Source organism: Dasypus novemcinctus, unplaced genomic scaffold (genome assembly GCF_030445035.2).
Source record: "Dasypus novemcinctus isolate mDasNov1 unplaced genomic scaffold, mDasNov1.1.hap2 scaffold_176, whole genome shotgun sequence".
Lineage (NCBI taxonomy): Eukaryota > Metazoa > Chordata > Mammalia > Cingulata > Dasypodidae > Dasypus > Dasypus novemcinctus.
In genome coordinates, this window is record NW_026688163.1 from 418,702 (window position 1) to 445,268 (window position 26,567).

The 26,567-nt window shown below is 59.6% G+C and overlaps 1 protein-coding gene across 2 annotated transcripts; it reads left to right on the forward strand.

Moving 5' to 3' along the window:
- Window positions 1–1,927: 1,927 nt before the first annotated feature.
- CLPTM1L (CLPTM1 like) lies at window positions 1,928–23,131 on the forward strand. 2 transcript variants are annotated; one of them, XM_012525799.4, is made up of 17 exons: window positions 1,928–2,170; window positions 2,643–2,743; window positions 4,801–4,990; window positions 6,437–6,579; window positions 7,126–7,204; window positions 9,526–9,643; window positions 10,029–10,123; window positions 11,006–11,090; window positions 14,644–14,747; window positions 15,540–15,605; window positions 16,613–16,663; window positions 17,269–17,351; window positions 18,253–18,287; window positions 18,680–18,735; window positions 18,814–18,858; window positions 20,117–20,232; window positions 22,560–23,131. In XM_012525799.4, the coding sequence occupies exons 1-17, from the start codon at window positions 2,009–2,011 to the stop codon at window positions 22,642–22,644; spliced, it is 1,614 nt and encodes a 537-aa protein (XP_012381253.1). In that variant the 5' UTR covers window positions 1,928–2,008; the 3' UTR covers window positions 22,645–23,131. The 2 variants fall into 2 exon arrangements, with proteins under 2 accessions (XP_012381253.1, XP_004460240.1); XM_004460183.5 differs by having other exon boundaries at window positions 1,929–2,170; window positions 6,434–6,579.
- The last annotated feature ends 3,436 nt before the right edge of the window (window positions 23,132–26,567 follow it).

Sequence of the window (26,567 nt, forward strand, 5' to 3'; positions counted from 1 at the left end):
AAATATTGAGAGAGAGGGGAGTTTAAGGAGCTTGGCAGAGTGCTAAATGAAGTTTTCTAATTTTTGTAAAAAGCTGACATCCCCCCATGCTGCCATGCTGCCACATGCTGCAGTGGCTCACCAGCAGCGCAGTATCAGGACGTCACACAGTCACGAGGGGATAGATGCAGGGTGCCCCTTTCGTGACATGGTATGAGTGGGGAAATTGGGAGACCAAGTGAAACAGGCTAGTAAAATAGGGAATCAATAGACAGATCTGGAACCTGGCAAGGAGCCTACATGGACATCAATATTCCCAAGATGGCTGCTGGAAGACCCTCAGGAGAACTCCCATTCGGAACAAGATTGCCTCTGGAAGCGAGAAGGCCCAGACATTCTCCAGGGCCCTTGTCATTGGGCCCTCCTGGGGGACCAAACGGTGGAGTAATCAAGTCAAACAGCAAACAGCTTGAACTCCTCCCATGCCATTAGCAAAGAGGTGGCATAATTAATGGTTCAAAAACAAGTGCAAAGGCCTTTTGACCCCTGTTCTTTCTTTCTATTGCTGATTCCTGCCTTCTTTGCAGCCCCCTCCCCCACCCCCCCTGGAACAACACACAAGTAAAGCCTGGGCATTTATAATCTATGATGGGGAATTGTAGTTTGTAAATCGGCCCTCTTTATCACTCTGCAGCCCTTTCTACCTGGGACTCATGATCTGTTATTTTCTCCCATCTCTTTTCACCATTCCTTAATAAATTACTAGCCTAACCAACTGGCTTGCTCTTGAAATTCATTTCTTGTAGCTTAGCCAAGAACCTAGAAAAAGTCCGGCAACACCAGGGCTGAAGGATGGTCAAACCCTCAGCCCAAGCTCAGCGTTGCTGGAACCTGATGGCATTGCAGGCTTCTGCTCAGCCCAGAGGCTCTCCTACTCTCCAGGAATTGCCTTGGATGGCAAACGCTGGCCAGAGTGGGTGACACCAGGGGAGGACATGGGACCCCAATGGTGCCAATCTGATTCCAGTTCCTGGAATTTGAGACTGTGTGAAAAGAAGCTGTTCTACCAAGACAGTAGAGGCCTGGCAGAGGAGCCTGAGAGGGAAGGAGAGGAGAAAAGAGAGGGGGGAGAACGTCAAAGGCAGGCATAGCTCCAATAGCGAGAGCCCTAATTCTGTAAACTCATTGCAGAATCAAGAAGATCAAGTGGCAATCCAAGGGTTCCCACGGAAAACCATGAAGCCCCCCGAGCACTGGGGAATGGGTACATTTCCCCACTCCCGCTTGCGTACTCCCGCGTCCTGCAGGCCAAGGTGGGGCTCCAGGCCTCTTCCTGGCAGGGCCGCGCTCTGGCGGTTTCACTCTGGAAATTTTGCGTTGTTTTTCTTTTAAAAACGCCCTCCCCACCCCCGCTGGTCTTTCATCTTTGCAGTCTACCGACAGTCCCCTCTTCCAAATTCATTTTGGCATGACTTCTGCTTTGGAAGGGTGGCGAGAACCGGGCCAGGCCCCGTCCTCCCTCCCCGGAAGCCCCAGTTCGGCAGCCCACCCGTCGCTTCACCTCCACCCCGCTAGCCCGGGAGGCGGCTCAGGGAACTTGCCGACTCTCCGGTTTGAGCTCGGGGAGCTGTGGGCGCGGACGGACGACGTCACTACGGCGCGCCACGGCCCTGAGGTAGGCGCGGCGGCGCCAAGACTCCACTTCCCAGGGGGCTGCGCGCGGGCGCTTCCGGCAGCTTGGGCACTTCCGGCGGGCGGCGCCGGGCCCGGAAACGGCGGTGCTAGCTCCGGGCGAATCCCGCGGCGACAGGTCGCAGCGGCCGCGGCCGAGAGCATGCAGGGCGGCCCGCGGCCCTCGGCGCGCGGCGCGTTCGTTCCCCCGCGGCGGTGGCGGCGGCGCGCGGCGGCTCTCGCGTGAGCGCGGCGGCCGGAGCGTCCTCAGGGCGCCGGGTGGGCGAGGGCCCGCGGCGGCGCAGCGGGCCGGGGTCGGCGCCTCCCTCAGCCCGGCGGGGGCGGCGGCGGGGGCGCCATGTGGAGTGGCCGCAGCTCCTTCACGAGCCTGGTGGTGGGCGTGTTCGTGGTGTACGTGGTGCACACCTGCTGGGTCATGTATGGCATCGTCTACACCCGCCCGTGCGCCGGCGACGGCAACTGCATCCAGCCCTACCTGGCACGGAGGCCCAAGCTGCAGGTGAGCGCCGGAGGGGGTCCCGGGGCTCTTGGCGCCCCTTGTCGCCCCGCCCGAGCTCGGACCCCTCGGGCTCCCTCGCCGGTGCTTGTTTTCTGGGCCACGACTCAGGGGCTGGGCAAGGCAGGGGCTCTCCCTGTCTCCCTGCCCGACTCCCATTGCCTGAAGGCCCTGCCTGTACAGTGTTCCTGGGCAGGCAGCAGGGATCACCCCACTTGGAGGCACCAAACTCAGTTTACCTCCTGCCCTGCAGATCCCCTCCCTACCAGCTACACACACTTTGGGAAATTCCTCTTTTGCTGTGGATATTTCGAACATTACCACCTGTTGGAGCTGGAAGCTCTCTTTTGAATTTGAAATGAAGCTTTTCCCCATTTAGTAACTGGTCAGGTTGTCCTCACGGTTAGCTGGCTGTTTGGAATGCATGTTTTCTGCCAGGGCCTTGCTAAAGTAACTCTTTCCCATCCCTATCCAGCTAAGTGTGTATACCACCACTCGCTCTAACCTCGGTGCTGAGAACAACATCGATCTGGTCTTGAACGTGGAAGATTTTGATGTGGAGTCCAAATTTGAAAGGTATGGTTAGGAGACCAAGTTCCAGTGGTTTATGTTACTCATGATTAGCTGAAGAAACCTTGAGAACTGCTGTTTATGTTTTTTAAAAGTGAGCATATATACAGAATCAGGTTTCCTTCTAGAAGCAGTCTGTATACTATCATGTAAATGATAGAATATTTTAACTGGAGACCAGTGTGTGATATGTGAACAATCAAACTTGTTTTCTTTGAAAGTAGATTGTGGGTTTGTTGTTAAGGAAATAACCACTGCTGGAACACACCCTACAAGTTTACACTCAAGTTCACAAGTGGCGCATTTGGTTGCAGTGTGAGAACAGAGAACTTGTAAAGGCATAGGCACCAAGGGGCTGTTGTGTGACAGTGACAGCTTGGCTTTTCCCAGTGGATGTAGTCAGGTACCTGTCGGGGAGGAAAGATAGGAGTGGAGGAAAGAATAGGGAGACAATTATAATTAGGTGAACTGCAACAATATAAAAGATGCTCACATGTATAGAGTAATTTTTAAAGTCATACTTAACATATGGTTCCAATTTCAACATATTCAGCAAGTTTAATTTTAAAAGCAATTTTCAAAATTCTTTATGCTTCTTCTTTATCTGGGAGGTAGCAGACAATACAGTCATAAAAATGTTTCACTTTGTGCTGGGCCCCAGTGTCCCGCAAGCCCGTTGGAGGGCCATGGGATCATTCCGTGCCAAGAGAGCAGTGCTTTGCCAGGCCCTAGGCCCATGGGCTGGTTTCTGAGGGGCCTCCCGGGGCAGGTGTTGACCTCTTTGTGCCTCCAAGAGGTGGAAGCAGAAAACGCAGGCTCTTTCAGCTGCCCACACTTTGAGAACCTGTTCTGTAAACATCTGCCTTCAGTTCCAATTCACAGATGTGAGTACTGCCACCTCTGTACTGGGCCTTGGGCTGGTGGCCAAGGGTAGATGGCGAGGTTTTCCATTTCTCCTGGCATGAGCACTCCAAGCCTGGAGGAGAGAGGCGCATGAGTGCCCTTGGTGCAGCCTCCCTGAGTGCTGGCCCTCGGCCCTGTCTTGGGATATTCATTTCAGGGGGCTGCTACTGGGGAATGTGAGGCACAAACCCAGCTTCTTACTCCTGAGTGCGCCCCTTGGAGACCTCCTTGTCAGGAGATACTTTTTATTTGATGGTGAGGAGCCATATATATCCTTGTGTTTCCCATGATAGCAGACATTACTCAGTTTTTGGCTTTAAACTTTTTTTTTGTTTGCTTAAACAACAAGAATTTATTGGCTCATGGTTTGGGAGACCACAAGTCTCATGTCAACATGTTGACAGGGCCATGCATCCTCCCAGAGTTGGTGGCATTCTGGTGAGGATAATCCTCCATCACATGGCGATGCCCTTGGCATCCTCCAGTGGCTTTCTTGGACTTCTGGCTTCTCTGACTGCGTTTGAATGTCCTCTCTTAGCAAAGCCTCCAGTCATACATTTGTAGCCTTAAACTTTAAGAAAGAGGGGAATGATGGAAGAATCATACCAGGTGGCCTATTGGCTTTTCCTGTGGTCCTCTGGCTTGGAGGTTGAGCTAGGGTGTGCAAGTACAGAGACAGGCCCCGTGGAGCACTGGCCAGCAGGGCCTCGTGGGGGCTGACCCCGTGGTGCTGCATGGGCAAGTGCCCCCCAGAGCCCTGGAAGTTGGTCTTTGTGGTTCATCATCTGTTCTTTCTTTAAAAAAGAAAAAGAAAGAAAACATGGCCCATGTCAACTATTTCCGAGCATTTCCTTTTGTGTAAGAGATACACATTTGGGGTGTGTGGTTACACTTTTGTCTCTGGAATCTGGGCTTTGTTTCTGTGGCTTTAAGGAAATCTTGTGCTTCTTACATTGTGTTGTTTAGTAGAATTGACTGGCCCCGTGAACACAGATGTTAGTACTTTCAGTATAATCAGAGGCAGGTGAGTTTCAATTTTAGTGCTTCAGGACTAAATACGTTGGTTTGAAATAGTGTTATTTATAAAAATAAGTTTCCATTGTGTGCATAGACATGGACTATAATGAGTGTCATTGGAATCATAATTTGTCTTGTTTTAGGACTGTTAATGTTTCTGTACCAAAGAAAACAAGAAACAATGGGACTCTGTACGCCTACATTTTCCTCCATCATGCTGGGATCCTGCCTTGGCATGATGGGAAGCAGGTGCACTTAGTAAGTCCTCTTACCACCTACATGGTCCCCAAACCAGAAGAAATCAATCTTCTCACTGGGGAGTCTGCCGCACAGGTAAGTCCTCAGCTCACTAACTGCGGGACGCCTGCTCCCGCTCACTGTAGATGCATGTGCGCAGCCGAGGCTAGGGCTGCTGTGCCTTCAGCGGGGAAGGAAAGCCGTGTGAGTGCTACTGGCATGTGTCTTTGAGTTTTTGGTGCATTTGTCTTTGACTGCATACTTTCTGGTGGGTTTGCAGATCATTTTTCTGCCAGATCAGTGACTCCAGCGGTGAAGCTTATCCTCACCCACACCCCCGCTCAGGCCCTGCCCGCAGCCCCAGCAAGTGCTGTGCATGCTTCAGCTGCAGAGGCACCTGCCTTCTCATCAGCAGCCACTCAGAGTGGGTCGGCTTGCAGGGAGTCGAGCAGTGGACTGGACCACTCTTGAGCATTTATTCTAAGAGTATAATTTAAAATTTTCAGAAAGCTATATGCATAGTTGTATTTTGTATATCTGTAGAAAACCATGTTTTACAAAAAAATACCGGGAAATCATGTGAGCAGTTATTAACAAGGTTGTGGGTAAAAGAAGGGAATTCCAGTACATCTGTGTGGTTTAGAAGATGTGATGATTAGTGAAAAAAGATTGCAGCTCTTCAGGAAGCATCTGTACAAGTAGTTACAAATGTAGAGAGAGAGGACTGTCACATGGTTAAGGTTTCGAAACTCCGTTGTGAAAGCCTACAAGCCCGTGTTCTCACCGCTGATGGCCTCCAGGTTAAATCCTGTCCTCGCATCTGCTCTGTGTCCTCGGAAAGATGCCCCTTCTGTTCCCGTGGGGAGGTAACGGCCCCCCTCCTGGGGCTTCTGTGGGGACTCAATGAGGTGACGTACGTGAAGGGCTAGAACTGTCTCTGGGAAAAAGCAAATGCTGAATGAATGCTGGCTGTTGTTAACTATTTGGAAAACCATTCTTAGTGTAAGTCATAATTCAACTGTATCTTTAGGCTGGTGGTAAATAAAACGATACTGCTTCCTAGAGGTGGTCGTGTAGGTCTGAAATTAAATAAGATTTTCCTGTCAGGGTTTCTTTTTGGAAGTTAATTTTACCTGAGATTGATGTCCAGTTGTTGACACATCTAAACAACGGCACGTGTTTGGCTAAGTCTCCTCCCCAGTGGCAGTGCTGCTCTAAGTCTAGACATGGTAGGTCACTACAGGTGGCACAGGGCACGCGGGCCTTGTCAGGACTGGTGGGAAGATCGCTTAGTGTGGCGATTCGGAAACAGGTGTGGGTGAGAAGAGTGGCCACGCGGTGCAGGAGCAGCACATCCGCCTTGTGTCGAGGAGGGGTGGGCGTGCGGTGGGAGCCGGGGGAGTGGGCGGCCCCCGGCCCTCCCGCAGGCCTCGCGGTCGCTCCTCGCCCTGGTCTCCCGGGAAGGGTGCGGGCCTGCTGCCCTTGCAGGCGGTGCTGGGCTCCCCGTGCTCCGCGTGCAGCCTCCCTTCTCTCCGCCAGCAGGTCGAAGCTGAGGAGCGGCAGACCAGTGCCTTGGACGAGCCCGTCTCCCACTGGAGGCCGCGGCTGACCCTGAACGTGATGGTGGACGACTTCGTCTTTGACGGTGCCTCTCTCCCCGCCGACGTGCATCGGTACATGAAGATGTGAGTGCCGCTTGTCCGTGCGAGGGCCGGCGCTGCGGGTTGGCTCATGGTGGGTGCTGGCGTGTGTCCCCTGGCCCGAGGAGTGGGTGGGCCTGGGGAGCCAGCTGCAGTGCCTCATTTGGCCAGCGGGGCTTGAAGCAGGGGTTCCGGGGGCGCGCGGCCTTTCTGTCCCTCCGTTTGAAGCCACCTCCAGGTGGTGGAACTGACCACGATGATCACCAGAGGGCCCGAATGGGAGGCCGTGCATGGTGAGCGCACGCCTGCCCTCTGCCTGTGGCGTTTCTCGTATTCTGCTGTGCTGCTGTCCTGGTTTGTTTCCCCGTTGCCTGTTGGGGGCTCCAGCACTTCTGACGGCATATTTGTGAGCGAGGGCTGCGCCGTTCGTGCGGCTGCTGGGTTCTCCTGCCTCAGAGGGGCTGGGTTGTATCTGGGGGTTACTGCCGGGACTTGTGCCGGCCGTGAGTTCCCTGGTAAATATAGTTTCTCAGGGACACGTGTACTTCCTCTGGAGGTGAAAGTGTTCACGGAAGTGTTTACGCCCTGCAGGATCCAGCTAGGAAAAACTGTGCATTACCTGCCCATCCTCTTCATCGACCAGCTGAGCAGCCGTGTAAAGGACTTGATGGTGAGTGAGCCCCCGCCCTGCCAGCAGCGCCTGGTTCCTCAGGACATTGTTTTAAAATGTGGTACGTGGCTTCGTGTGAGGCAGGAAGTCCGTTTCAGGGTGTCAGGGCAGGGACGATGTGGGCTCTGGTTGTGGTCTGAGCTCTCTGCTTGCTGGCATGGGGGCTCAGCTAGCCTCAGCAGCCTCACAGTGACACGTTCTTGAAAAATCCTGTAGTAACATGGTGCTTAGAGCGCACGTGGTGGGGCTTGTCCTAGGGAACCCCGCGGATGTCCAGTCACGCGCAGCTGAGCCGGCAGGATCCCGAGAGTGCTCCTGCTGCGTCAGCCAGCACGGGGCCAGAGGAGGGGCCAGAGCAGGCGCCTCGACTCCCACACACTGCCTGGGGCGGGGGGCGGCCTGCTGCCATGGCGGGCATAGGGCCTGCTCTGGGTGTCCTGAGAGCAATGGGCCTGGGTCCTCTCGGCGAGGTGCCAGGGGCGGTGCTGAGCACACTCCTCAGGTCCTGCTGCCAGTCCTGGAACAGCCACCAGTTGGGCTTACCTGTAAAACCCTGGACCCCCACACGCTCTTGCCCCTGCCCTGCGCCACCTCTCCCACCGCCACGGCCGCCATTTGTGAGCACTCAACACACAGCGGGTGCCACAACACATGAGGGAGCACCCCCATTTCACACCAGGGCACGCGGCTGGGCAGTAGGGAGCATGCCACGTGAGCAGCAAATGGGCACCGGGCACCCACCCTGCCTCAGTGTCAGGAGTGGCCATCGCCCCGATCAGCTGTTTCCTCGCACCTGGGCCCAGCTCAGTGGCTCCTGCGGCCAGGCAGGGCTGTCAGGGGGCGACAAGCAGGCTGGACAGCTCCATGCTCCCCTCATGCCTGCTTGGTTTTCTCCTGGCGGCCCAGCTGCCCTTGCCTGCCCTTCCTGGAGGACAGTGTGCGCTGCGGGGTATTGGCAAACCTTGGGACACACCAAATTTTGTCAAAACACATGAGGCGTTGCTCCATCAATGGAAGCAGTCCTTTGCAGGTGATTAGCCAAGGTTACGGCCTGCCTGTGCTGGCCCTTGGCGGGCATGTGGCAAGGAATGACCGAATGGCTGTGCCGCGGCCAGCAGGGCCTGCAGGGGTGGCTCAGTAAGGCTGGTGGCCAAGAACCCGGGTTCCCACGGGAAGGCATGTCCAGGCATTGGCTCGTGGAGTGCTGGCCAGGGGGCCCTGCTGGCTCAGGTGGAGGGGCCCCTGGAGGGCACGTTGGGGCAGGACGTCAGCGGTGTGGCACCCAGTCGACATCCTGCGTCTGGACCCGGCTGCGTGGAAGGCTCTTGACGTGGGGCCGCCGCTGTGCCATGGGCCAAGGCTCACTTTAAAGTGCCTGCGGAGCGACAGCCGCAGCCTGCCACTGCTTCTCCTTCCGTGGCCTCCTGGCGCCAGTGCTTCTGTGACACCCCAGGCCCACTGGTGCCGCCCTGCTTGGTTGTGAGACCCCACCCACGCCAGGCACCAAGCCGCCATGTCCTTGGAGCCTAACTTGAGAGCTGCGCTTCCGCGAAGCCTCCGCTGCCTCCCACAGCACCTTCCTCCTCCAGTGAGGAGCGGGCTGCCCTGCGCTGCGCTCCTTCCCACCCTGCCCTCCTCGAGCCCTGGCCTTGGCAGGGGTGTGTGTGAGTGTGTGTGAGTATGTAGTTGTGTACTGGCACGGGTATGCACTTGAATCCCAGCCTTCAGGAAGGGTGCTGCAGCCCCTGGGGTCCCTGTGCAGCCCTGGGGTCCCTGTGCGGCCTTGGCCCCAGCACCGTGGGCTGCACCTGGCGGGCTCCTGGCAGATGCTGGCTGGCGCACTTGGTCTCCGGCTGGGCAGGCCTTGTGTTTGGTGTGGAAAGCCAGGCTCATGGGCTGCCTGCTCTAGTGGGTGCCCGAAAGGAAACGGTGCAAAGGAGAGACTCTTGTGGAGGGACGTGGGTGTGAGAAGATGGGAGGGCCCCGGGGCGGGAGGTTGTAGGCAGAGCTTTGCCCTCCAGAGGAGACACGGGAGCAGGGGCTGCGTGCCCAGGAGAGCAGCGGTGAGGCTGGCCCTGCTGGCTCGGGTCAGGTCTTCAGAGGAGACCGGGCCAGGCCGTGGCAGGCGCTGGTCCATCGCTGTGGGCAGTGAGGCCCTGTGGTTGGCCTGGAGGAGGTAGAAAGGCGCGGTGGGCACAGGCGTGGGGGGGCGGCATCGCGGGCCGCCCGCGGGGTATGGGCAGAGGGTCCGAGCTGTCCCTGGAGGGCGCGGCTGCGTTCAGGCCTGTGGTATCAGCGTCCGGCCTCTGCTCCCCGTGCAGATCATCAACCGCTCGACCACCGAGCTGCCTCTGACCGTGTCCTACGACAGGATCTCGCTGGGCAAGCTGCGCTTCTGGATTCACATGCAGGACGCCGTGCACTCCTTGCAGCAGTTCGGTGCGTTTGCTGCGGGCGCGGGAGCTGCGGGTGAGCCTTTGCCCGAGCGCGTGGCCACCGGCCGCCGAGGAGCCTGGAGCCTGGCTCGTGTCAACTTGTACTCGAGCGCAGCGCCCAGGCTCTTTCATGCGGGTGTTCTCATGTAACTTTAATCGAAGAGGTCACCGGTATCGTTTCCTTTCATCTCTTTGAAAGGCTACTTGGTGATTATCCAAACATTTTCTTTGTTCAGAACGTAGTAGTTGAGGTGCTACAATTTGGTCAAGTGAATTTTCACCGTTCACAAGATTTGAACAGGTTTCTGCGTTCTGAAGCGTCTTTGTAACGTTAGGTAAGGGTGAGATGGCCCGTTCCCCCTTACAGCATGTGTCTTTCGCTCTTGCAGGGTTTTCAGAGAAAGACGCGGATGAGGTCAAAGGCATTTTCGTCGATACCAACCTGTACTTCCTGGCCCTAACCTTCTTTGTGGCAGCCTTCCACGTGAGTGCCCTGAGGGCAGGAGTGCTGGCTGTGGGGCGCCCAGGCTGCGCCACTCAGCCCGGGAGTCCTTCACCCAGCAGCCACAGGCAGCCGTGACCGGCGCTCATGCTCCCCCTTGGGAGGTCTGGGTGCAGGAGCACCCTCCGTCGGCCTGGCTGCCTTTCGTGCTTCACTGCGTGGAGGACAGGCTTTAAAAGAAGTCACGAATTCCCTGAGTGATGGCGACACTGATCAGATAACCGTAGGGTGTTGCCAGACAACCACCCGGTGACATACGCCCTGGTGTGGCGCCTCAGAGGTCTGGTGACAGAAGAGCCCTGTGCTTCCACCGCTGCCGTATGCGCAGCCTCAGGCTGCTAGAGTGGCGGTTCCTGGGGCTGCTGGGTGGGGGTTAAGAGCCAGGTTCCGGCATCCACGGGCAGCCAGGGCAGCGCCTCCGACGTGGACCTCCCGTCAGGCCAGGACGTTCCAAAGCCTTATCAGGCGATAAACGACAGTCTTTACTAAGAGGCCGGTATCTGCCACCCTCTCGGTGCCGTCCCGGGAAGCAAAACCGCGCACCCCGAGGCTGCGAGCGCCCAGCAGGTCCAGTCGCCGTGGCAGCACCCGCGGCAGGGCATTAGGGGTCCCTGCAGGCGTCCCCATGGCTGAGTCTAAGATGCTTGCTTTGAAGAGTGCCCCTGCAGACCCAGCTTCCAGGCTGTTCTGACGTGCAGGAGGCGTGGGGAGGGCTGGGGTGGAGCGGGGGTGCATCCGACAGAGGCCGGGCCCCGTCTGAAGGGGCACGCTGTTGAAGTTGGGGCAGGGGCCCTGTGACCTCACATGGATAATGTGAGTAGAGGAACAACGGGTACAAGTTTCTATCCTGTCTGTTGTCCTCAGCTTCTCTTTGACTTCCTGGCATTTAAGAACGACATCAGTTTCTGGAAGAAAAAGAAGAGCATGATTGGAATGTCCACCAAAGCAGGTGGGTCCCTAAGAGCACTTCGCATGCTCCTTCTGGTCGACCTCCTGCCAGTAAAGACCAGTGCAGGGCAGGGCTCACGGGTCCGCGTGGCAGGTGCTGGCGACAGCACACGGTGACCTGGGTCCCACGCGTGGCTGGAGGGGCTGTTTCGGCCCTTACCTTCACCCCCGGGAGCTGTCAGGCACATCCCCTGCCGTGGCCGGCCTTAGCAGAGGTCAGAGGGCCCGCGGGAGCCAGCTGCAGCCTGACACCCATGCCACCCGCGCTGGTGCCCCTGCCTCTGCCAGCCTGGGCCCCTCCCCGTGCCCTCCATCTGCTCTCCCCCGGCTCCCCGTGGGGTTTTCCCTCCGTGGTCTCCACTGCCTGCTCTGACGCCTTCCCTGCTGCAGCATCGTCTTCCTCCCATTTGTTTAATTGGCATTTATTACGGGCTTCTTATGCCCAGGGCCCTCTGCCAAAGGCCCCCTTTTCCAGGCTGTTGTCTAGTGCTCCCCAGATTTCCTGCTGGCTAATGACAGGCAGAAGCCTCACTTGCTTTATGTGGTATAGTCAGCAGCCTGTGGAGAGAGATGACAGGGCTGGAGCCCCAGGGAAGCCTGGTTGGGAGGAAGCGGGGGCCTCGCAGCCAGGCGCTGCGTCCAGAGCGTTGGTGGGTCAGCTGCCGGTGGAGGGGCTGTCCTTGGAGACAGGAGGTGCGGGCGGAGCCCAGCCGTCCATCCGCCTGCCCTGCAGGCATCTCCTCCCTGCGCCTCTGAAGCTGTCATCCCGCCTTCTGGGCTGGCCCAAAGCAGAGCCAGGGCCTCACGCGCATGCCTGTTCCCAGTTTTCAAAAACGTCCTCTTGTGCCGGGAACTGTGCTGGGTGCTGGCCTCCAGTGGCCACCAAGCTCTGGGCTGGAAGGAGTGTGCATCCCAGTGGGGAGAGGAGAGGAGAGGCCAGCAGGCACCAGTCAGGCAGGAGAGAAAAGCAGAGCCCGACGGAGGGAGGAGGCAGCTGGGTTCTGGAGCAGTGTTCCAGCAGAGCTGGCACCACAGGCACACTTGGGGGCAGGGCAGGCATCACGGGCACACTCGGGGCAGGTGGGGGTGGTGGGAAGTGCAGTGGCAGAATTGGAGTGTTAGCGGATGTGGTGGAGCTGGGCAATGAGGGAGGCACCGAGGCCAGTGGGCCTGCTCTGCGCGCGGCCCTGTGCCCTTGGCGGGTGGGTTGGCCCCGGGCCAGCAGTGGGAAGGAGCTCTTTGTTTCCAGAAAAGGCCGAGGCCTGCCTGCCTGCAGGGCTCCTGTGTCTCCAGCGCTCCGCCTGTCCTGCTGGGGCCCGTCACGTCCTCCCGCCTCCCCCCACAGCATCTTAGGGTGAGGGGAGCAGAGTGGGGCAGTGGCTGTGGCTCGGGGTTTGTAACGTTTCCCCAAGGTCCAGCCCTGCCAAGACCCCGGGCCTTCCCGCACTCCTGCCTTGCCCGCAGCTGAGTGCACGGTTGATCACGACCCGGGGGGAGGACGAGGATCGCTGCAGGGCTTATAAGTAAAACTTTTAAGAAAAAAGGTCGCATTTAGTGGAGAATTAGGTTTGTCTTGGACTTGGTGTAAATACAGATGTAAAGTAAGAATCCAGGTAAACTAAAGTCAAGTAATCCATGGTTGGGCCAGTTTTCCTGTGTGTTTGTGTATTTACTAGTGCAAAGTACACATGTCCTTCTAGCAGGGAAAGGTCACCATATTCAGTGTGTAAACTTTAAACTGTACCTTTAAATTTTTTATCTTGAAGTAGCTTCAAACTTCCAGGACAGTAGCAAAAGGCATCCGTGCCCGTACGGACGCTCCAGTGCTCCGCACGCCCAGGTGCCCAGAGCCACCGCGTGCCGCATTTTTTTTTCTCTTTTTTTTTTTTTCTTCTTTTGTGAACATTTAGTGTCGTTTGCACACATTCTAGTCCTTGAGTGTGTACTGCTTCCTTATACAACTCTGTCGTAGCCAAAGGGCGCTGACGCAGAGTCCCAGAACTCTGCTGGCTCTTACGAAGGGTATCGATTTGGGGTAGAAGCTGGGAGTACAAGGCCCTAAAGAGTCAGCCCAAGGTTGAAGCAAGACGGCGGGCGACGTCTGCAGGGTCCAGCCGTCCTCGTCGTCCTTCCTCCTCAGGCCCCTGAGGCTCCGTGGTCCAGCCTAGGCTGGACGGAGGCTCATGCGCTTCCCGGGGCCTCTGCCGTGTCTCATGAGCTCGCTCTCTTGCTCGTCTCTGTGTGTCTGCTCCACATGAGCATCTGTTTCTTCAGCCCGCCAAGGGCTGGGCACTCAACCCTGTGCGCCCTAGTGACGTGGTCGAACCAAAGCCCTCGTCTCGGTGTAGTCAGAGACATCTTAGCTGAAGCTGTCACAGTCCAAGGCTGTCACAGTCCAAGGCTGTCACACTCAGGAGCACACCTGTTTACAAGCATTATCTCTTGGAATTCGTGAATAATATCAGGTTGCCACAATTTCCTACAAACGGGATGTTTGCTTTCGGAGCTCCTTGGTGCACTGTGCAGCTAACGTTGATGTGAACCTGATTCTAGTCTGCTTTCCAGTTTATGTGTAAAGTCTACATTCCAATTTTTTCTCACAGCCCAGTGGTGTCACGTGAGCTTTTTGTACTCCGTTCTTGGGTTCCATCCAGTAGCATGTATTGGGTTTGTTGCTGCGTCTTTAGTGTTTTCCCTTTTCCTTTTAATTGTGGGAACCGTGCATGTCATACATGTCCCACCCCACCCCACCCCACCCCACCCCACCACCCTCTTAGAGCCCTGAACCGTCTGTCTTTGCATTTCATGCTTTGCTTACCTGGAAATGTCTTAATTTCCCCCTCATTTGTGGGGGTGGAGAACTCCCGGCGGCCGCTTCTTGCTTTCAGCACTTCAAGTGCCTCCCCCACCCCTTCTTGCTCCCATGGTCCCGTGTCCCGTGGACAGTGGCTCACTGTCTTTGAAAATGAGTTGGTGTGGACGAAGGGGAAGAGCCTCTAAAGCTTTGTGTGTGCGGCGCCTGCGAGTGTGGAGGGCGAGCCTGCAGGCATGCACAAGTGAGTGAGCACGTGTGCAAGTGTGGGGGGAAGTGTGAGGGGCGTGGGAGACCCCCAGGGAGCAGCCCTGCCTGTCGCTGCGGCGGTCAGCGGGTCCGGCTGCCGTGGGCACCGCCTCTCAGGACAAGCCCCCAGTTGTAGAGCAGGGGTGCGTCTCGGGGCCCGGCAGCCTTGGAGACAGTCAGGGCCAGCGGCTTGTGGCTGAAGAGAATGAGGCCAGTGGGGAGGCGGGCCTGAGACAAGGCGTTGTGTGCCGCGTGTGAGAGGAAGTGTGTGGCGCTTGCCTTGTGAAGGAGGCCCCCTGTAGGCTCAGCCCTTAGAAGGCTGCGCCTTCGCGTGCTCTCTGCCACTGCCCTCGTGGAGGGGCAGGCGCTGCCCTCAGCCCCTCTGCTGGTCCCCCTCAGCGGGCCGCGGGGGTCTGGAAGCCCTGCTGCCTGCTGGGCAGGGCACTGGGGCGGGGGCTGGGGCCACGGCCACGCTCATTGCCACTCTCCCTAGTGCTCTGGCGCTGCTTCAGCACCGTCGTGGTCTTCCTCTTCCTGCTGGACGAGCAGACGAGCTTGCTGGTGCTGGTGCCGGCCGGCGTCGGCGCGGCCATCGAGGTGAGCGAGGGGCCCGGGTCTGCGCGGTCCAGGGGACCTCGGGCTCCGGGGCTCTCCGTGGACGTGCCTGTCCAAGGAGTGGCCACACTTGCTGCGTGGTGCCGTGTTGGGGCAGCCACCGCGCACTTTTTAACCACTGAGAGCAGAAAGGGCTGTGGCCTTGCCTCTTACCGTGAGCTGGGGCCCATGGATGGCGTGCGCTGGGCAGTGGGTCAGGCGCCTCTCGAGACGGGGAAGGGGGGCAGGCGAGGGGCTTCGCTCACCATCCGGGTGCTGTAGGCAGGGGTGCTCGGCATCACGGGATCCAGCCTGGCGGGGCCAGGAGGGGTCTGGAGCGGTGAGGGCCCGTGGGTGGGTTGCACTGGAGGCCGAGCCCTGAGGGATGGTGTTGGGGTTGGGAACGAGGAGTGGGCAGAATGGGAGGGGAGGCCAGGGGCCCGTCACGCCTGGTCAGCCCCCGGGGGTGGACGCAGGAGGGGCAGGTAAGGCCGGGGGACTCGCCCTGGCCTTCCACGTGGGTGTCAGGAGAGGGGGAGCCGTCCAGGTGCGGGCCCAAGGCGCTGACTGCAAGCCTCCTGAGAGATCAGAGGGTAGCGCCACCGGGGCCCCAGGCAGAGGCCAGGGACAGGCTCTGGGGCTGTCGGTCGTTTCCATGGTGGGGGTTCACAGAGCCAGGGTGCAGGCTGGGGGCACAGGGACCCAAGCTGTGGCTGCCGAGGCGTGCCCACAGCGTCTGCGTTTGATGTGTCTATTCCCGTAACTGAAATTTGCAAGTTTTCTTTTGCCCCTCAGGTGTGGAAAGTGAAAAAGGCGTTGAAAATGACCATTGTTTGGAGAGGCCTGCGGCCTGCGTTTCAGGTGAGGTTCTGGCTGCGGGGAGCCCAGGCCGCCTCTGCTCCTGGCCAGTCGGTGCTCACGCGCCATCGAGTCTCAGGCTCATCTGCACTGCCCTGTGGGCGGGGGCTGCTGCTCCGTCTGCTTGTTACTGCGCGGCTCGCAGGGCAGTGGTGGCAGGGGGCACTGCAGAGGGTGGACAGGCCACCGCAGGAGGCGCCTCCCTCCCTCTGCCGCCAGCCCGTCTGGGGCGTTCTTGCTGGCTTTCTGGCCGCAGCAAACTCTTGGTCCACTCACCCGGGCGTTCCCCAATCACTAAGGCCTGGGGTCAATACCATCAGAAGCAGAGCTGCCCCCGCTGTGACTGGCAGCCCTGCCGTGAGGAAGGACAAGCAGGGTCTCATGTCTTCACGCGGCCCGACGCTCCTCTGAGGTAGGGCGAGACCACTGAGGATACGTCCTGGCCACATCTGGACGGAAGGGCCCACAGAAGGGCCGCAGCTTGGGAGTCGTGGTCGGGGTAGTTGCCCTATTCCCTGGGCAGTTGCCCTGTTCCCTGGGCAGTTGCCCAGTTCCCTGGGCAGTTCAGGACCGAGAGCTGAGTTTGGCCGAGCCGTATAACTGCAGACATGCTGTGTCCTCCATGAGTAGGAACCTCAGAAGGTCATTGCGCTCCAGACAGGCCAGGACGCGCTGCGCGGAGTCCGCTTTCGTGGATGGCAGGCGTGTCAGCGAGGCCTGGCCCGGCCGATGCCACGGGGACTCAGCGCTGCCCCATCAGTCCCACGGGACGTCCGCTGAGGGTCCTTAGGCAGATGAAGGGAAGCGCAGTTACCACCCGCGGGCGTCAAGGCGGGGTCCGAAGGAGGCGCCTCTGGGGGTCTTAGCTTGCTGCAGGGTGCGGGGGCTTCTAGCAGGTTCCGGGGGCTCTTCCTCGGCCATAAATGGCCCCAGATTTGTGACGTGTGGCTAAGCTGCGGCTACGTTCCCTCCTTGCACAGATTAACTCGTTTTATGGCATTTGTCAACAGTTTGGCACTTGGAGTGAATCAGAAAGGAAAACTGAGGAGTACGACACTCAGGTGAGGCAGGGGCGCCGGCATGCTGTGCACAGGTGGGGTTGTAGCCCCCAGCCCGGGGCATGCACGTCCAGCTCCGGTGTAGAAGGCATGGGGCCTTTCCCTTCCCACCTTGCCACTGGGGAGAGTTTTCCCTTCTTGAGCACGCAGCGGTGTCCACGCAGCCGGCCCCCCAGTGCGTACTGCGCGCCAGGCCCCCGGCCCCCTGGGCTCGTCTGGCCGCAGGCACCCGTGCGGAAACAGCCCTTCCTCCTCTTTCCCGTTCTGGTTTGGGCTGCCGGAGTTGTGAATTTGATTTAATGTAACGTTTCCTGCAAAGAGATCATTTTATTTTTCATTTTTACGGGCTCCGGTTTGCATTGCTATTTTTATTAACATTCTGGTAATTCCGATTGGGGTAGATCAGTGGTGTCACCACTCGACACCTACAAGGCACCCCCCGTGTCATTCTAGCCGCTGCTTCGCGTGCTGCTCCGTAGTGTTTACTCGTTGACGGGTTATGGGTTTGTGTCTTTGTTGTTTGTTTTCCATCGTCGCTCAGTCACAGGAACCCCGCTGCTGGGTTTGACGTTTGGGTATTTAACTGGGCATCTCCTCTTTCCCGGCAGGCCATGAAGTACCTGTCCTACTTGCTCTACCCGCTCTGCCTCGGGGGCGCTGTCTACTCGCTCCTGAACGTCAAGTATAAAAGGTAGGGGGACGCCTGCTGCCGCCGGGAAGGTGCCCTCGGGTCGCGCCCGGCTCGTGGTGGTCAGTGCAGGGCGCCCGGCGGGTGGTGCCTGTGCAGCCGGGGACTTCGGTCACCTTGAGCCCCTGCCTTGCCACCTGCTCCTGCCCCTGGGGCGAGGGGCCCCTGTGCCTCGGTCCTGTCTCGGGAACATGGCGAGAGGAGGCCTGGTGAGAAGCAGGTCTCAGGGTCCACCGCCGGGCTGTGGGTCACTGGTGACCATGAGTTCCAAAGTGGCCTGGGCGCCTGCCGTCTGCGGCCGCTCAGCACATACCAGCAAATGCAGTGTCATCAGCCAGCCTGAGAACCGCAGCGTTTCCCTGCTGTGCGCTGGGTTTAGTATAGACATCGGATGGAATTGGAAAAGAGAAAGTTGATCACAAGCCACAGAGCGGCCGTGTTCAAGGGCGTCGGTGAGGGCTGTGAGCGCCCAGAAGCCAGGAGGATGTAGGCACGGGGGGCGCTCGGCTCTCGTGAGAGTGGCGAGGCTCAGGCCAGGCCCCAATGACCTTGGCTTCTTGATCTTACTGAATTCTGGTAGGAAGAGAAATTTGTCAGTGCAGAGTTTTCCGGCCTCTCAGCGGCCTTTGCCGGCAGGTGCTGTCTGCAGGCCTGCTCTGCTTTGGCAGGCTTGCCAGGAAGGGCGCTGTGGCGCCGGGTGGTGCCGAAGCGGGTGAGGGGCTGGACTGCCCCGGCCACGTCCCCAGCTCTGGCACCCGCTCTTGCTCAGGGCCTCTGCTGCCCTGGCTGCCATGTGCGTTGCCAGATGTTTCTAAGAGGCTCGTGAAGGAGCTGTCCGTGTCACCGTGACACATGCTGACACCGTGTTAGGCTTCACGAGGCGAATCCCTTTCTCTCCTTTCAGTTGGTACTCTTGGCTAATCAACAGCTTCGTCAACGGTGAGTCTGGTTTTTCCCCGCTTCCATATCGGGGTTCATGGCAGGGGCTGCTGTGCTCGTGGGGTGGAGTTCCCGCTCTCGACCCCAACCAGCCTCTCCCCTTTCCCTGCAGCCCCCAAGGCAGGGCCTTGTGGGGTGGAAGCGGCAGCTGCACGAGCTCCCTGGGGTGCCTGTGCTCTCGGCACCCGCTTGCAGATAGAGCTGTGCTGCCAGCTGGAAAGGGCTTTGCTCTCTGCATGCTTCCTGACGGCGCGTCAGCTTACCAGCCTGTGTGCTGCGCGGTGGAAGCACCGGCTCTGTGGCATTTTCTGGTGTTAGCTCCTCCCTTGGGCGCGTGGCTCTCAGGAGCTTCGCGTCGGCCGGCCGTCACGCGTGCCGTTTATTTCTCCTAGGGGTGTATGCCTTTGGCTTTCTCTTCATGCTTCCCCAGCTGTTCGTGAACTACAAGGTAAGGCTGGCGCTGGTCTTGGGGGACTGGGGGGGCGGTGCCGTGTCCCCACGATAACCCGTGCCTCCTTCCTCTCAGATGAAGTCGGTGGCTCACCTGCCCTGGAAGGCCTTCACCTACAAGGTGAGTCCTCGTCTGGTAAGCGCTGACCGGCTCGGCGGCGTCGGCGTGACGCTGAGCAGGGTGGGGTGAGATGGGCCCTTTCCAAGCAGGACGAGGGTCATCGCAGCCTGTCATTTTTGTTGGCCGCCTGTCATTTTTGTTGAAAAACGTTGTCATCCCCCATGAAAATGCAGAAAAGAGCCACAGAGGTAACTTTGAAAGGCTCCGGCTCTCCGTTGCCATGGTAGCAGTCAGCTGAAAGCCACACGACCTCTTGGTAAAACTCGTTTAAAAGTGTGCATCCCTTGACCTCATAATTCTGGATCTGGGGGTTTGCGCTAAGGAGAAGGTGGCCGATTTGATGACACGTCAGCATTATGGATGTTGTTACCTAAGCATCTGCCAGAGCTCCCTGAGTGCCACATAGCTGTAGATGAGCTTCTGTGCACCCCTGAAAACAGCTTCACAGAAGGCTACTCAGCAGACGAGAAATACACTGCTGGGTGGGGGCCGGTTTCCAAGCAGTCGGTCTCCATGTTTGTCCAGCGCAGGCACGTGCCTGGCGCAGGGTGGACCCACCGCGCCGTGTGCTGTCACCCAAGGCAGTGGGGCCCCCAGGCGCGTCTGCATCTTCTACGGATCCCACAACTACGTGCTTGTTGTCAAGGAAAGGTTTCTTTTCAAGGGAAACTGTAGTGCAGTGTGCTGGAGAGCCTCTTGGGGTGGCGTGAGCGCCACGTTACTTCCCCCAAGTCTAAGGCACGTCGCCAGGCCCTTCCTGGCACGAGTCTGTTCCGTCCTGGGAAGGGCAGGGAGGGTTCTCCTCTGCTGACGTGGATAAGTAGGAGTAAATTGAAGCGACGGAGCCTGCCACGTGTGGGGCGATCCCTGAACCCCCACGTGTCGAGTCTGATTCTGGAAGCTGCTTGGCGAGACTGGGAAGTCCCCTGTCCATAGAGTTGGGGTAACGGGGCCTCCCAGTGCTCGTTCAAGCACGTTTGAGCCATCCTGAGTTGGACGTGCTTTGCACATGTTCTCCTCTGGAACCCGAGTTCGTGTTTCCCAGTTCTGCGAGGCCACATCCTATGTCCGAGCAGGGGCGGAGCGCGGCTGGCACCTGGGTGGGGTCGATAGCGGGTGCAGCCGGGCCTGCCCTCCCCCCCGAGTCCAGGGCACCCTCCTCCTGTGCTGAAGGAGCCGCTTGCTGTCAGCGTGGTGGCGGCCGGCCGAGGCTGCAGAGCTGGGCCCTGCGCTCACGCTCCCTCCTCGCTGGCCGCAGGCTTTCAACACGTTCATCGACGACGTCTTTGCCTTCATCATCACCATGCCCACCTCCCACCGGCTGGCGTGCTTTCGGGACGACGTGGTGTTCCTCGTTTACCTTTACCAAAGATGGTGAGTGTGCGCGTGTGCTCTCAGCTCGTGTGCCGTTAGAAGGAGCGGCTCCAATTCAGACCCTTGGCTCACTGGGAGAGCGGATCTGCAGGTGGGGTTGAGGTGTGTGGCCTAAAGCCATCCCCTTCGCTGACCCAGCGGTCTCTTCCACGCTCGTCTCCTGCTGGTAGTTCAGACGGTCGCTTTCCTCACGACTCATTTAACTGACCGTTCTGAACAGGCCACTGCTTCTAGGACTTCAGCGTTCAGACTGAGTGTGTAAGGCGCTCGCCGGTCGGGTTTCGGTGCAGTTCTCTCCCCATCTGACGCGCGGCCGCTGAGCACACGGCAGTGTGCGGGCTGGTCTCCAACTTCAGGGCGCTGGAAACACGACTTTGGGCTCTGTCCTCAGTGGGTCTGAGCACCACCCCGTGGGCTCTGCATCCGTGCCCCCTCCCCGAGGCAGGCACGCCAGTCCCTTCACTGAGAAGCGCTCCTGGAGGCGCTTGTCACACACCTGGCCGACCACAGGGCTCCCCCCCCGCCTCCCCCACACTGGTCCCCAGCTTGCCGGCTGCGCAGAGAGGGCGTGGGGTGGGACCAGCAGCCCCTGCCAGTCCCTGCTGCTCGGGCCCTAGGCCAGAGACCCACGTTCCCTCCAGCTGCTTGCTTCACCTCCATCCTCGGGTCCCTAGAGCAGCCCCCTCCCTAGGGGTGGCCTTCTCTGCACCCCCGGGCCACGGCTCGCCAGCTGAGGCAGGAGAGGCCCCTTCCGCTCCCAGCTCCCGGCAGGGCAGGACACCCCTGGCACAGCCACCCCCTGCGGGGCCCTGCCAGGTTCCCTGGTGCAAGGAAGCAGGGCCACTGCACGTCACCCCCACTGGCTTCCTGTACGGCACCTTCCAGTACAGGGACCGCTCCTCCTCCCTCCAGGGGCTCGGGCCCACCTGCTCCCCGTCCCTGCAGGAGGCCTCAGCCCTGCTCGCTGCGGCTCCGAGGGCCGGGCCCTGCACTGGCGTCCCTCTCTGCCCCCGTCCCTGCGCCATGCTGAATGAAGTTCCCGCCCCACCCTGGCCAGTTCCTCTTCAGTATCCAGCATCGCGGAGAGCCTGGGGGTCGGGCAGAGGTTCGGGGGGCCCCAGGGACCGTGACGGGCGCCTCGGCGTCACTGCGGTCAGCGCTCTGGTCTCCTTCCTCTCTGGCCCGTGCGGTTTCCTTGAGTCGGGCTCCGGCGAGCCCACCTTTGCGGTGGCGGCTCCCGAGTCCCTCTTCATCTCGCAGGCTGCAGCCCCCTCCTCTTCCCGGGTGAGCTCGTCCAGAAGCCCCTATCCTGCGACGGCACTGCAGCCCCCCAGCCGGCCACATGCTGGCTCCTGGGGTTCCCTCAGGCCGTGCCCAGGCTGGAGTCCCGTGTGGCTCCTGCTGCGTGGCCAGGGGCGGTGGCCAGCAGAAGCCCTCTGCCCTGTCCAGCCACCCTGGGCCGCCCCTGCAAGGGCAGGGCTGGCCTGTGCCCTCGCTGGCTGGTCTCCCCGCGAGTGCCGGCTCCCAGTAGCTGCCAGGAGGAGGCCGATGAGACACGTCCAGGACAGGCGCAGGCCCCTGGGACCACTTGGGGCCCCCCGGGCCCTCCCCAGCCCCGTGCTCTCCACAAGCCGCTCAAGCTCCCGGACACTCCTCTCCAGCCCTGGGACATCGTCCTGCCAGGACCCTGGGCTTTCTGCTGGGACCCCCTTTTAGAGGTGGCACCTTGCTACGTTGCCATGTGAGCAGCCAGCAGAGCTCCAGGGCGCCCTTGTGCCCTGTGGACGGGCTCGTCAGCCTCCGTGTGCCTCGGTTTCCTCGTCCGTACTGGGGGTACTGACAGTGGCGCCCTCTGGGAGGTTCTGCGAGCATGAAAGGAAATAACCTTTTCAGAATGCTTAAAACCGAGCTCAGAACACACACGCTCTCCCACACGCCAGCTCTGGAGGCTGCGCCAGCATCCTCTCCCAGCTCCCTGAAGTGAGGACTCGCCGAGCACCCCCCGCTCCGCTCTTGGCCACCGTCCCCCACCCTCTAGCTGGCCAGGCTTTGGGGTCCTGGAGAGAAGGGCCCTGGCTGGACCATTAGCAAGTGCCAGGGGAGGGGGATGCACCCCAGAGGAATGGGGTGCAGAGGCCGTAACGGGTGCGGCCGTAGGCCTTGAGATGACTGATGTGATTGGCGTGGCAGCCTGTCGGGGGGAGTCGGGGAGAGTCGGAGGAAGTCGGGGGGGGGGGAGTCGGGGTGCTCGTTCATCCTCTTTAGGAAACGGAGTCCACGTAGAGGCCGGTGGCGCTGGGAAGTAACTGGTGTGCGTGTCGTTGCAGGCTTTATCCTGTGGATAAGAGCAGAGTGAACGAGTTTGGAGAGTCCTACGAAGAGAAGCCGCGCTGGAAGCACCACGCAGACTGAGGCGGCGCCCCCTGCGCCTCTGCTTCCTCTCAGCGGGGAGCGGTTCTGAGCGCCCCTCGACGGAGTATTCTTGGAAGACTTGGGCAACCATTCCTGATGCTCTATCTGCCAAAACCCCAGAACATTCCGCACAGCCCTCCCTGCCGCCCTTGTGTTGCACTCGGGGGGCTCTTGGCGCCTGGGAGGCCCCAGACAGGTCTGCCTCTGCCTTGCCCCTGCGCGGCCTGTCAGGGCGGCCCCATGCCCGTGTCGGGCGGGCGGCAGCTGCGCCCCTCACTTCGTGCTGCCCCCCGGCAGGTGCCGGGTTCCTGGGCGGGAGGGAGGTCCTTCGGGCGGAGCTGGTGCCCTGAGCGCAGTCCCGAGTGCGGCCACGAGCACCGACCCACACCGGCTCCTGGGCCAAATGGCTTCTTCCTCTTGTTTAAACTTTGTTTTAAAGCCTAATGTATGTATGTTTCTATTTTTAAATAAATTTCTCTGGCTGTGATATTTTTCTTGACCTCAGTATTTAAGTTTAGCCCCAAGATTAACATGAGGTGGTTATTCTTTTCAGAATGTGTTAAAAAGTTGGAAGTCTCGGGAAGCGGACTTGGTCCAGTGGTTAGGGCATCCGCCTACCACATGGGAGGTCCACAATTCAAACCCTGGGCCTCCTTGACCCATGTGGAGCTGGCCCACGTGCAGTGCTGATGCGCGCAAGGAGTGCCCTGCCATGCAGGGGTGTCCCCCGCGTAGGGGAGCCCCACGCACAAGGAGTGCGCCCGTAAGGAGAGCCACCCAGCGCGAAAGAAAGTGCAGCCTGCCCAGGAATGGCGCCGCCCACACGGAGAGCTGACACAACAAGATGATGCAACAAAAAGAAACAGATTCCCAGAGCTGCTGCTAAGGATCAAAGCGGTCACAGAAGAACACAGTGAATGGGGGGGGAGGGGGGGAAGCTGGGAATAGAAGAAATAAATCAAAATCTTAAAAAGAAAAAAAAAAATTGGAAATTTAAATTCAAGTTGTGAATGTTCTTAAATATTTACATCTAATTTTTCCCTAAAATCTTTTCATAAAATTAATCAGAAATCTCATATGCACAAATTATTTCTGTTACTCAGCCCTGACCAGCCAGATGAAGTGTATTTTTGTTAGAGAAATGAACTAGGATGACCTGGTTGGTGGAAAGTTGTTGAGTAACGTGTCGTTGGCAAGGCCGCCGCCTCCTGAGAACGTCCAGGTGTGCCCTGCCCAGCGTGCGGCATGCGTGCGCGCACAGCCCCACCCAGCGACCTTCCCAGCCCCTGGCCCATCACAGTCCAGATGGCGGGGGCAGCGCTCCCCTCCGCCCTGCAGATGCCCGTGCTCAGGGCCCGCCCCCACTGCAGCGCCTTCGGGGGTGCCACATGTGCCCTCAGCCCTCCCCACTGGGCGGGCGGCCGGCGCAGGTGCCAGGCCCCCCGGACGTCGGTTGCCTGCGCTGTCGACGCCAGGCCTGTCCCTTCAGGAAGCACGGTCGCCCTTGCCGTCCCTCCTGCGCGTGGGCCGGCTGTGCTGCCGGGACCCGGAGGCAACGCGGAGTCCGCAGGCCTCCAGTGGGAGCGCGCTCAGCCGCCAGTGGTGAAGTGGCCGCTCTCAGGCTGTCGTGTTTTAGGAGCTGGCACGGCGTCCCAGCGTCCCCCGCACCGCACCGGGGAGGTCCCTTCCGTTGGGAAGGAAGAGCACTGCCTGGCTTCTGCCCTGGAGGTAGGACCCTCGAGCAGGTTCTTCTGGTGTCCGTAATCCAAACCCGTTGGGGGAGAGAAGCGCCACGGCATGTCTCTCCGCCCGGAGCCTGCTGCGCTGGGAGCCATGCGCAGGTGTGTGCGCCGTTGTCCATTTCCACGGCCGCCTCCCAGCCCACCCACGGTGCCCCGCGCGCGGCTGGCTCCCAGGTACGTGGGTTTCTACAACTTGATGAGCGAGAGCCGGAGGCGGTGGGGTGAGAGGTCTCGGGGTCTGCGCGCCCACCCTTCAGCTTCAGTACTGACGGCAGCCCGCGGGGGTACGCTTCCGTGTCAGCAGGTGCCGCGGGCGTGGCCCTGGCTGTGGAATCACGCGTGGAGTGACGTGCTCTGGGAGCACTGCCTGAACATGCCCGGGGAAGCCGCGGGAAGCACCAGAGCCAGCCCCGGGTACCTTCGCCTCTGGAGAAGCATCTCCGCTGGCGCCCGGTGGCCTTTTGTTCAGGTTGAAATAAAATATTACTCTACGTGTTCTTCCACCCAACTGCAAAAAGCACGTTTTCACTAGAAGAAATGGGTAGTCGCCATTAAGGTACAGGTTTTCCTTTATGCACAGCCACTAATGAATGTGTAATCCACTCTCCTGCCAGCGGCTGGTGCGCCTCCCTCCTTAGATGGAACAGAAGCTTGAATGAAGATGCGGTTTGCAGGGCGGGGCCTTAGACCCCCTCCCAGCCCTCCGCTGAGGGGGTCTGCACGCCCCGGCCTCTTCCCTTGGCCTCTGGGACTGCTGGGCGGAGCAGATTGTCCCCAGCCACCCCAGGTCGGTGGCGCCCTAACGCCAGCGTCCTGCACAGACCCGGGGTCCAGCGCCAGGCCCCGCACGGGGCTGCGAACTGGAAGGTGATTTCTGTCCGCCTGAAGTCTCCTCCTGGATTTCATTGCCGCGTCTTCCATAAAATCTAGGCTGCTATCACGGGCCGCTTATGAGGTGGCACTGGGAAGGAGACGCATCCTGAGCGCGTGTCGATTGTAGGCTCTCAAAGCCCTTGAGAGTCCCTGGAGTGGGTGGCCGTGTGAAGCGGGAAGCCAGCCCCAGCGCGCGCAGAGCGGCTCGGGGGACCGCAGCGTCCTGATTCGGCCAGGGATGCAAAGGGCCGCATCGAGGAGCCGGGGCCCACAGCAGGCGAGGGATCCTGTGGCCACAGCCCGTTCTTGAAGGGGTTCTTCAGGTTCCGGTCATTAAAAAGCCTCCTCTTCTGAATGTTCGCGCCCTTGAGGCTCAGGGGCCCCTGGTGCTGGGCTCTGGGTCGTGGGAGCCGTGCTGGGCCACCGTCGGCGCGGTGGGAGGACGGGGGTGTGCGCGGCGGGGGCTGGGGAGCAGCTGCGAGGCGGCTAGCGTGGGAGTGGGCCCCTCACCTTCGGAGAGCCAGGCCCCCAAGTGCCGGGACCTTCTTTTTTTTTTTTTACTTTTCCTCTCTTTAATTAAAAAAAAAAATGTTACATTCAAAAAATATAAGAGGTCCCATATACCCCCCACCCCCCTCACCCCACTCCTCCCACGTCAACAACCTCTTTCATCATGTGGCACATTCATTGCATTTGGTGAACACATTCTGGAGCACTGCTGCTCCACGTGGGAAAATGGTTTACACTGTAGTCTACACTCTGCCCCAGTTCACCCAGTGGGCCATGGTGGGACATACAATGTCCAGCATCTGTCCCTGCAGCACCACCCAGGACAACTCCAAGTCCGAAAACACCCCACATCACATCTCTTCTTCCCTCTCCCTGCCCTCAGCAGCCACCATGGCCACTGTCTCCACATCGATGCTACAGTTTCTTCCCTTACTAGTCACAGTCGTTCCATAGATGCTGAACACGCACAGCAGGAGGCCGGGCCGGGCACCCGCCCCGGGAACAAGCCTGAGAGGGGCACAGGAGCGCAGTCGTGAGGGAGGAGCAGGCTTCCAGGCGGGTCGCGCCGCGAGCCGGGCCCCGAGGGCTTCGCTTTCCAGCACGTTCTGAGCGCGGACAGTGCAGACGGCCGGCGCGGCGACTGGGAGGCCTGGCCCCGAGCCGGGGGACGCGCCTTCGAGAAGAGGCCCAGGCTGGGCCAGCAGCAGCCCAGCGGGTCTCGGGTCCGGAGCAGCCCGGCGCCTCGCCCAGGCGGGCGTGTTACCGTCTGCGGAACGCAAGTGTCGGGGCGGGTTAAGC

Excerpts from the sequence above, each read along its gene's own strand:
- CLPTM1L (XM_004460183.5), top strand. The coding sequence starts at position 2,009 with ATGTGGAGTGGCCGCAGCTCCTTCACGAGCCTGGTGGTGGGCGTGTTC. Across the intron at positions 2,744-4,800 it reads GTGGAGTCCAAATTTGAAAG|GACTGTTAATGTTTCTGTAC; the intron begins GTATGGTTAGGA and ends GTCTTGTTTTAG. Across the intron at positions 18,736-18,813 it reads AGCTGTTCGTGAACTACAAG|ATGAAGTCGGTGGCTCACCT; the intron begins GTAAGGCTGGCG and ends CCTTCCTCTCAG.